We start from the raw sequence: 10,448 nt of genomic DNA, 5'->3' as shown, positions 1-10,448 counted from the left end.
GAACCATAGGATGTCAACCACAAAGCCCATATTTATGCTACGTCCATCATATCCCCTCTATTTTGCTCGGCTACATGAGTGATTGTTCTTCTTCGCTCATTTCTGAAGATTTTGTTGGTTCTTTTCTTTCCACACCTTTCACATGATGTAAAATGGCGACCATTACGTTTTTGAGGGATTCGGTAGCCTTGTCCCACCACAGGATGATGCTACACCAAAATTTATCAGTTGGATGCGCTGGGATGTCAAACATCATCATTCAGGTTGATTGACTAATGACCACTACATCTATATATATAAACATATAAGATTATTTTACCTATCTGATCTATTTGTCCCACGATTAGTACTTAGATAGGCGTTCGCTCACTTGGTTTCGCTTTTTTGAGCTTTATAAAAATAGCCGACAGTTGAAACTGTAATAAGGATGGGTCGCTTTTTCTAAAAAAATTTGTCACACGATTCTGAGAGGCAGCCTCGTTGAAAAGAGATGACTTCTCTCATCCTCTCTACAAACAGGATCTCACTGATTTGGCTATCTATGATACGGCTGATGCGCGACTTGTGCACATGCCTTCACATTGTTATCATGCACGCCAAAAGCCCAGGAGAAATCGCGAAGTAAAACAGATGGCAAAGATGGCAACACGATAGCAGCAGCAAGAACAATGATGAATGGAACATTTTGGATCAACCACCAACCGCACTAGCTGGAACCGGGAACACTGCTACTTTCTCCAACAGAATCCAAAACAAGTTCGCGACGGCAGATGCAGATAATATTCCTGCAAAGCACAGAGAAGACACCAGTATATTTCTATTCCGTAGGATGGGAAACATTCTCTCACAGCACGCAGTACTATACTACATGTAACATTGCAATCCAACTAGTGCAAATAATTGTGCCAAACAATTGACACTTTCTGTAAAGCAAGTGCCAATGTATTCATTCACAAAAAAAGGACTCATCATATTAATAAACTGACTTGACTTTATCTTGATTTCGACCAAAAAAAATGCCCTTTTGTATCACTTGCCAATGATCCTTCCAGTAGTGGTTTCCATGCAGGCAAGGTAAGCTACTGAAAGTCTGAATTACGACCTTTGCTGTCAACAAGTAGTCAACAACAGGTGAGGTGAACCTGACACTGACAGAGGTGTCAAACATCCATGACTGATGATAACAATCAGATTAGTAGCAGTGACAGCACAGCAGGGTGGAAAGGAAAACCAAACCCTGCCGTCGACGGCGATGAACAGTGATGAAAACAGCTGTTACCCACACACACCCCTCCAAGATAAAAGGTGGCATGGCAGCATGCATGAATCCTGATCACATGTTAAGTCAGCCTAGTAGAGGAAGAATATACATAGCTCCGTGAATGAACCAGTAGTAGTACACAAAAAGGGGGCCAAAACTTTAACAGGCAGTTCTTATCAAGACGGCGACTTGTAGGCAGAAAAGCGAAGCCCAGGAGGAGCACGCTCCCAGTAGCAGCGAGCCGTTCATCGCACGCTCGGCCTCCATTGACCGAGACCTCCCCTCCCACTCTTAAAAAATTTAGACAATGTAAACTATCACCCCCCACCACTCGCCATCGACATCACCTTCCATCTGAACATTCTTTCAAATTTCGTCAACCATTTGCTCAGACTTACAACACATACATCAGCATTCAGCAGGCCTCTTTTCATTAGTCCAAACATCCACTAGCAAAAGGGCGACCACCGGCCCTACCACCAAAGTGTATGGCTAGTGCACTACAGACCCAAAAGGAAATAAACAGCATGAGAGCAGGCCAGACTCTCTGGTACCTCTACCCATCACTTGCACTCATAGGCACATTGAAAGATGTATGCATGAGCATGAGCAGAATATGGAGCTTACCATATATCCTTGCAACCAAAGCTGCTTTGATTTGAAACAAAATAGGGAAAGGGTAGGCTACATCATATACCAATTTAAGGTCCTTTCCTATCTCACGGTTAGCACATTGGGACGCTCGGTATATCATACACTTCTTTGGATATATCGGTGCCTAATAGTATTAGGGGGTTCAAATGCACGCTAAAGTTGATGTTACTATACTACGAGGATGTATTGGGCTCATGCTTCAGTGAGTGGCCATCCTGGGAGTGTTGGGTGTCGTAGATTGCCATTGCAAGCGAGATCGGCATCATGCATAGCGCTTTGGATTGAAGGAACTGCATCGCTGCCCTGATGTCTTCTTCCATCAGCTTTGCTACCTGCTTTTCTGTGCCATCAGTTGACCACTTTTCCCATATGTGCTGTGTACTCCCACCGTCACTTGCCTCACCCTAGTTGTTCAAGCAAGATTCAGTTTAGCGTGTAAGAGCATGAATGAAGATACAAAAGAAAAATACCATGAATCTGGACATGGTTATCGTTAATCAAGAAAGCACTGACATATTATCATTCACCACTATCAGTGCATCCATGCTATGATGGCACAAAATTGACATCATGTCTGTTTTCAAGATTGATTGCAGACCCAAGAAGGTAGGTCAGACCACAGTGAAAGCAGGCCTGACCACATATGTTATACCAATAAAACAAAGTTGGCAATTCCTTGGTAGACGTGGAAAATATGATCGTGACTAGTCAACTCACTAGTAAACAAAGAACATTCCTTTGTGACAAACAGTAATAGATTCGGTTATTGCTGAACAAGAAAAGCCAAGAGGAACTCATGATATGAATGATTATGACACTGTTCTGTTCTATGTAAGTGAAAGGGGTTGAATAATTTGAGGAAATGAACCACAATTTCAATCAAAATAATTTCATAAAGAGCTTCTAGTCTAAAACCATATATTCTTGTTAGTGTTACCTTAACTGAGAGTGGAATATCAGCAACCAGCTGTGCAACTGCACCAGCACCACCCAGTCTGCTCATACTCAAAACCTGAAATTTAAGTATAGCGATCCATATTAAATAGATAAAAAGACATTGGGTGTTCACTGTTGCTTATGATGTTAAAGACAACACTGCATTTAAAAAACATACCTTTACTTGAAGCCTAAGAAACTTCACATAATCAAGGATCTCATCTAGCATGGCCGCCCAATCTGTCTGCACAGTTAGAAGCAATACATCAATCTTGCTATTCAACTTTTTTTGGATTAACAGATGGAAGCTCAATATCCAGTTGATATGGTATCATTTATCGTTCGCAATAATCGCATAATTATTCGACTGAACCAAAAGTGGTGTTCCTATTATTTCAACCAGTATGCAACATACTGTTGGTGAACACGGTTATGCACTTATGAGGGAACAACATTATCATCTCTGCAGATAATCATGTTCATAAGACAAAAAGAACTACACACACTATGATAAACCCTACTGTCAGGTCATCATAAGCCTGGACCACTTGCTGAAAATTCCATGGTAGGTATGTCAAACACGCAAGTATGACATCCGGAAATATGGCATGAATTATTACCTTGTTTGTGTTGGGGACCAATTCCTGCAATGCCCTCATCCTTTCTGCAATTCTCCCTCTCCTTAGCTGCATCGGAACACATGGAGGTTTTAAAGAAAAAACTGATAAGAATCCCTATCAGAATTCACAAAAGCTTCACTGTAAAATAGAAAGTTCAGCTAGAAAAAAGGATGTGGAAGTTAACACAAGTAAAAGACAAGCAACATGCCAGTCTTTCCATTTCTAAAGGCTATTGTAATGCATTACCTAATTAACAAGTGGCTTACACCTTGAAACACAATGATTAGACACTTCTCCAGTAATCATAGCACACTCAGTAGAAAACAAGTTTCCAGTTTGATGTATGAACTGTCCAAAACCGGGGTGACTTCCAATACAATGCAACATCATGGTTATGCTGCAAGTAGTTCATGATGCTTAAACAGCACGCCATATGCCTCCACCACATCGTCCACCCGTGACCCCACAGCAAGATACGAAAGCAACGTTTTCCCTTAAGCACATCCAGTTACTTGCACCGCAACATCCGCTAATCTAGCTTACGCCCGAGAGATAGAGAAGCACGGGAGCAAGCAAGTTCCTGATAACAGAAAACGGCACCTGAAATCTCGTGGGCCACTACTGGCTACTACAGCAACCGCAGATTGCGCAGGCGTCTGCACTGAGACGACGAAAGTGTGGCCTAAATTGCAATTATTCTACATGCAAGGGTGGAGTTCGTCAGGTATTTACCCTCTCCGCGATACTGTGGGGATCGGTGGCCTGCCCCCGCCGCGCGCGCACCTTGGGCCGCGGGGCTGGCGGCTGCGGCGCCATGCCTCCCTCGCCCGGCTTCGGCTGCGCCTGGAACATCTGCGTGGAACTGGCAAGAATCAGCAGTAGCCTCGAAAATTCCCAAGAGAGAGAGAGAGAGAGAGAGAAAAGAGGGCAGCATAGCATTCCGGTGGGGCACAAAATTGGTCCTGCGGCTGGTACCTGCTGAGGCGGTGGCCCGCGGAGGTGCGGCGGCTGCATGCCGCCGGCGCCAGCGAACACCGGCGGGAAGAGGCCGGCGAGCTGCACGGGGTCACGGTCCTGCGAAAGGCACCCACACACACACACTCAGTCAGGCACTCAGCCGTGAACCCTCCTTCGCCCACAAGAACGCCCACTTCCACCTGGGCGGCCAGGAGCAAGGCAAGTGAAGGAACCACCCCCGCGGGGCTTGGGACTAGGGAGCTCACAGGCTTGGCCTTGCCGGCGGCGTCGAGGCTGAGGGCGAGGGGGAAGGGGTGGTCCCCGCCGGCACCGGCGCCCGCGTGGCCCCCGGCGGCGCCGGCCGAGGCCGCGGAGGGGAAGGCGAAGAAGTGCTCGAGGAAGTCGTCCTCGGAGCCCCCGGGCGGCGGCTGCCCCGCCATGGCCGGCGACGTGGGGGCGGGGGGGCGGGCGAGGACGGGGCCCACGCGTCAGGGCCCGAAGCTTCGGGCGGCTCGCGACAAGAGACACACCAGGGGAAGGGAGGCTGGGCGCGGTTGGTCTGCTGTGGGCGAGCGCGAAGCTGTAGGAGAGGAGAGGAAGCGGAGGCTGGGGTTGGGCGTTTCTTTAGTAGAGGCTGGCCTGCGGGGAGGGGAAGAGGCGAGGGGATATGGGCCGTGGGCTTTCTATGTGGGCCATATGCTCCTGAGGTAGGAACAGAATACGGAGAGCGGCCCGTGCAGCACAACGTGACTGGCGATCCATCGATGGGACAAAGATTTGCTAAAGAAAATTATCAGGACAAGCCCAGCTCACACGAACAAGAAGTTTTGCACAACCACCAACCAGTCAAACTAGTAAAGCAAACACCAAACAGTAGACGGCCTTTGTTGGCTTCCATTTTTAGTGGTGTAAAAATCTTATCATGTGTTTATCAGATTTTTTCGGTTATCCTAGCGCCCGGATGTTCGGCACGAGCGCGTGTCCAGACGCACCTCGGGGACGTTCGATTGTCGTAACAGGAACCATCTGATCCCGACCAAATTAGCGTAAAGATTCAATTCAGAAACAATACGAGCAAACCAAAAATCCGGCGGCCCGTCCCACACCACTCGCGTACGGCCCGTCTCCCCGACGCGCCGCCATCCGCGCCGCGCCCCTGTCCCCATTCCCTACCGCGCCCCTTATCCGCACTATGCCCCTGTCCCAAGAGCACGAAAGCACTTTTCAAGTGCAACATCGCAAATTATGTAAACTATGGAGCGCAACATCGAAATATAAATACTGCAACATCGCAAAACTATGTACTGCAACATTAAAAATTATGTACTGCAACATCAAAAATTTATGTGCAACATCTCAAACAATAGTACTGCAATGTTGCAAAATCAACCATGAAACATGAAAATCGAAAAACATCTCAAAACACATTTCAGTGCTGCAACATTTGAAAAAAAGGTAATTTCAACAATTAAAATCATTTGTTGCAACATTAGGAGAAAAATTACAAATCCCAACATTAGAACTTCCTTTCTGCAACACATGAATCACCGTATTGCAACATTCGAAAATCATATGTTGCAACATCTCAAAAATCCCCTTGCAACACGAAGAAACAGCAAGGGGATGGGTTCGAGGTGCAGGCTGCTCCAGCCCCTGGCCCATCACCTTCGAGCTCGCTGGAGGGAGGAGGTAATAGGACCCTAGAGTTCTCTGGAACCCTAGCCACCACCGCGTCCCTCGAATCCAGAGGAGGAGGAGGGTTTAGATCCAGAGAAGGAGGAGGAGGCTCAGATCCAGAGGAGAACCGACCTATCTCGTCGGAGCCGCTGCTGTCGTTCTCGTCTCCGGGGGGGGGAGCAGGGTTGCTAGGGGCGCAGGGTAGCAATGGAGGTCGCGGAGGGGGGAGGGAGCGCCGGCGAGCGGGCAGGGCGGCAGTAGAATGGGAGAGGCGCGAGTGTTGCGGGAGTGAACGGTCGAGGAAAGGATGAGGAGTGCAGGAGGCGGCGTGCGACACGGGTGGGTCGGGTTCGATGCGGGTCGGGTGTGCCCGTCCCCATCGGGACTCATTATCGTTTTTTTTACTAAAAAGGATGAAATCTCACTAAAAACTGCTTCTAACCAAGACAAAGAGTTAATTTAATAGTTTTAAGAGTCGAAGGGGTATACGTGCGTTTTTTTAATTCAAGAAAGGAAAACTGGACTTTGGGGTGGCATCTCCCAGCAGTTTTTTTTTTCTATTTAGTCAGACTTGTCTGCTACTAAAAAGTTAAGGTAAGCCCATATTTTGGTAACTACAAACATGTTATTTGCTTCGCTTGCTCACTTAATTCGTCTCTTCTGGTAAGATTAGACTTCAAATTGGCTAACTCAATGATCAAACTTAAGATAATTTGATTTAAGATAATGACCAAACGTTAGTCTTTGGGGATGAAACTATGGAGGTAGCAGCTAGCATTTACTATAGTGATTGGATCCAACCCAGCGCTTAATAAGGGAGAAAAAGATAGGAAGATGTCATTCTACAAATTTAGGTTATGTGTGTGAACGAGCCATGGACCCATGGTTGGCCCGCTCAGTGGAGCGCCACTTGCCCGAGTGTCGCACGGACTTTGTGTGAGGCGTATGTGCATGAGTTGCTTCGTAGACGTGTTTCGAGACTTTTTTGGACAATCTCATACGTGTTTCCACTTGTGCTCTTATGTGATAATGCCATTACTCCTGAATCCTGATGATGTTAAGAAAAGTAAATTTAGATCGTAAAAACAGCTACAGGACCTTTAATTTTTTGGCGATTTGTTGTAGAACAATCCATAGCTAGTTCAGGGATACGTGAGTCGTGGAATGGAGAGGGTTCTTTTTCACTGAGATTTGTAGGCCCAGAACTGGATATTTGCGCGCACCCCGGCCCCTTTTGTCCCACGACACCGTACAAGTAGAATGGCACCACCGCAGAGTCTAAGGGCATGTTTGGCAGGGCTCTGACTCCTCTGAAAATGGCTCCGGCTCTGACTCCTCTGAAGAAGCTGGAGGAGCTGAAGCCGTTCTAGAAAACGTTTGCCAAAACGGCTCCTTCGCACTAGACGACGTGAACCCATAGCAAGGAGCCACGCGAAGCTCGTTTTTTAGCTTCTCCTGCACAAGCAAAAAATGGCTCCGGCTCTTGACCGGCTCCCCATGCAGAGTTCTTTCCAAAACAGGCGTTTGGCACAGCTTCTGCAGAAGCTAAAGGTGAAGCCCCTGCAGGAGTCCCGCCAAAGAGCTCTAACTCTACTCCAGGCTTCTTTCTGCCCTGTGCGAACACCAGCTGAAACGACGGAACGCAGCAGAAGGCAACCACCGCGGAAACGAACGAGACGCTGCGTCTGCCGTCCCCGTCCGCGTGCGGCGGCATGACGCCAAACGCCATGACGGGATGGAGGATGGAAGAAGCCGTACCACGCCCGCCGCTGCGTGACTCTGACTTCGGAAGCTGGGAAACGTCGACGAGATCACGACAACCACGGGCGAGTCCGAGCGCCGCATCGCACCAGCCACCAGTCGTCCTCTGAATCTGCCGGCCGACAAGACAAAAACCAAGCTTCATTCCATTTCCATCCTTGATACAGTAATCCCTTCAATTCCTCTCCCTCTCAAGTCTCATCAACCACAGTACACAGCACTGCGCAGCTAGCTGCATGCAGGAACAGAAAAGGTCCATCCGGGCGGTGAGAGGAAAGTGCCTGCCTGCCTGTCAATTCTCCCTCTGACAGTAGCAAAAAAAAAATACTAATCACTCCGTCAATTTCTTTTTTCAATTATCACAACCCAAATAGTCAGACGATTTCAAAATTGATCGAATTTGAAAAAAAAACTATAAACATTTATAATATCAAATAAGTATCATTAGATTAAGCGTAAAATGTTTTTTATATTAAACATATTTAGAGACATAAATATAATACCATTTTTATAACCTTGATCAGATTTTAAAAAATGTCCTCTCTTTCAATCCTAGGATTATGTTCTTTTTTAGGGTGGAGGGAGTAGTACGCTAAATCCATGTGGCCGCTCGTTTTAGCTTTGAACGGCTCCATCACCACTACTTTTGATCAATATTAAGGGCATGTTTATCTCATCTTCATTAGTAAAGCTTTTTTTTTTTTGCTTCGGTTCCATAGAATAGCTTCACTGATAAAGCAGAAAGATGGAGAAGCTAGTATCTTCATATGAGAGAAGTTGAAAACAGTTTTTAGGGAAGTTGTTTGGTCCGGTCCTGTTTAGTGGAGAAGCTGAAAACAGATTTATGTAGTTGACCCAAAATCTGTACGTCTGTACTAAATACTCTTTCCATCCAAATTATAAGATGTTTTGACTTTTCTATATGAATTTGCTTTTATACGTATCTACTAGACATAGTATATATTTAAATGTATATTAAAAACTACGTATATAAAAAAAAGTCTAAACGTTTTATAATTTATAATTTGAAATAACTGGAAGGAGTACATCCTAAGCTTTGTCCAAACATGCCGAAATACAAGCAGCGCACGGCGTCGTACGTCGCCCCTCCTGCTGCTTCTGTGTTGCTTCCTCTCCTATCTCCCGGTAAATAAGCAGAGGGCAAGGACCGGCGTCCACGCGAGAGCCTGAACCTCAAATCCGACTGCCTACCTACCAATGGTGATCTGGCACAAGGGTAATTCTCTTCTTTTTGACGAGTGATCTTGCGGGGTCAGGGTGGATTAATTGGTGGTAATCTTCTTCAAATTAAATGTAATCAAACGTCACGGATGGTAACATATGAGGATCCCATGTAATTCTTAAACCTCAAGCACCTGGTATGTCGGAGTTGTGTAAAAATAACATTGTTGTGCCTATATAATCAAATTGGTGTAGACATTTTTTAAGACGAGCAAACATACGAGGATCCCATCTAATTCGTTCTTGGTTGAAAGATGGACAAGGCTATCCAACTGAGGAGTATTCATTAAATATGCTAAACGGAGCTAGTGATCCCGGAATTTTTGTTTGACGATGAGGGCATTCACCTTTTTGGTCTAATGGTGATTATATTAGTTAAATAAACTATAATCCATTTGTTCCAAATTGTAAGTCGTTATGACTTTTCAATATATATAACTTTTACATGTACGTAGACATAATATATATTTAGGTACATAATAAAACCCGTGTACCTAAAAAAGCTAGAATAGCTTATGATTTGGAATAGAGGGAGTATTTAGTATTTGCTAACATGAGATTATGATTGATAAGTGTTAGTGCGTTGAATAGTACAGAACAAAATATGACGTGATTATAGTGCAATATATTAGTGATAATTGACTTATTTTCGTTGCTAACTAGTGATTACTCCCTCTGTCTTTAAACACAAGGTATAATATCTAAGCAATGACCAAATAAGGAGTCCTACAAAATAACTCTCAATAATTAGTTAGTTCAGTCGTTAACGTGCTTAATTTCTAGTAAGATATAATTTAAAAAACAAACATACATGTCATTGATTCCGGTTACCAATTACATGAGTCATTAGGCCAATTTCATTGGGGGTTCATTAGAGTTTCGTGGACGTTAAATAAGTTGACATGGCATAGAATAGATGAAGAGAGAGGTAATGACAGTTTCATGGGGTGAAATGAGTTTAATGAGGATGCAACTTGTCTACACCGATCCTAATACACGAGAGTCTTGAAAACTAGGACGTTGACCGTTGGCATCCTAGCCTTATGGAAAAGATGGTGTGTAAAAGATATATGCATGGATGCATGTTTGGATGGGGGCTTAAAAGTCAAACACACATGTATATAGTTGAATAATTTAAAATACCTTATAGTTTGAGTAAATTTTAAACCTTTAGCACCTTATATTTCAGGACGCAGTGAGTTTTAAGTTATACGACCGACAGGTATTTGTATGTGTCGATTAGTATCTCACCCCATCCCACATCCGTCCGTCCTAGTCATTCGAACCAAATAAAGAAATTGGTTGATCCTATACATCCGCTCAAACAATTAAACAACTTG

At 45.0% G+C, this 10,448-nt stretch overlaps 1 protein-coding gene across 1 annotated transcript; it reads right to left on the bottom strand.

Annotated features, from left to right (window-relative positions):
* Positions 1 to 1,175: 1,175 nt before the first annotated feature.
* On the bottom strand, positions 1,176 to 5,016 carry LOC136544732 (transcription factor UNE12-like). Its single transcript, XM_066536795.1, has 7 exons — positions 4,695 to 5,016; positions 4,447 to 4,545; positions 4,204 to 4,323; positions 3,472 to 3,537; positions 3,030 to 3,095; positions 2,853 to 2,927; positions 1,176 to 2,319 (listed from the first exon to the last, which is right to left on the bottom strand). Exons 1-7 carry the CDS (start codon positions 4,866 to 4,868, stop codon positions 2,089 to 2,091), a joined length of 831 nt encoding a protein of 276 aa, XP_066392892.1. The 5' UTR covers positions 4,869 to 5,016; the 3' UTR covers positions 1,176 to 2,088.
* Positions 5,017 to 10,448: the final 5,432 nt, after the last annotated feature.

The sequence above is a fragment of the Miscanthus floridulus genome, chromosome 3 (genome assembly GCF_019320115.1).
Source record: "Miscanthus floridulus cultivar M001 chromosome 3, ASM1932011v1, whole genome shotgun sequence".
NCBI classification, from domain to species: Eukaryota; Viridiplantae; Streptophyta; class Magnoliopsida; order Poales; family Poaceae; genus Miscanthus; species Miscanthus floridulus.
This window is presented reverse-complemented; position numbering and strand designations above follow the sequence as displayed.

Excerpts from the sequence above, each read along its gene's own strand:
- LOC136544732 (XM_066536795.1), bottom strand. The coding sequence starts at position 4,868 with ATGGCGGGGCAGCCGCCGCCCGGGGGCTCCGAGGACGACTTCCTCGAG. Across the intron at positions 3,096-3,471 it reads TGGTCCCCAACACAAACAAG|ACAGATTGGGCGGCCATGCT; the intron begins GTAATAATTCAT and ends CTAACTGTGCAG. Across the intron at positions 2,320-2,852 it reads ATATTCCACTCTCAGTTAAG|GGTGAGGCAAGTGACGGTGG; the intron begins GTAACACTAACA and ends TTGAACAACTAG.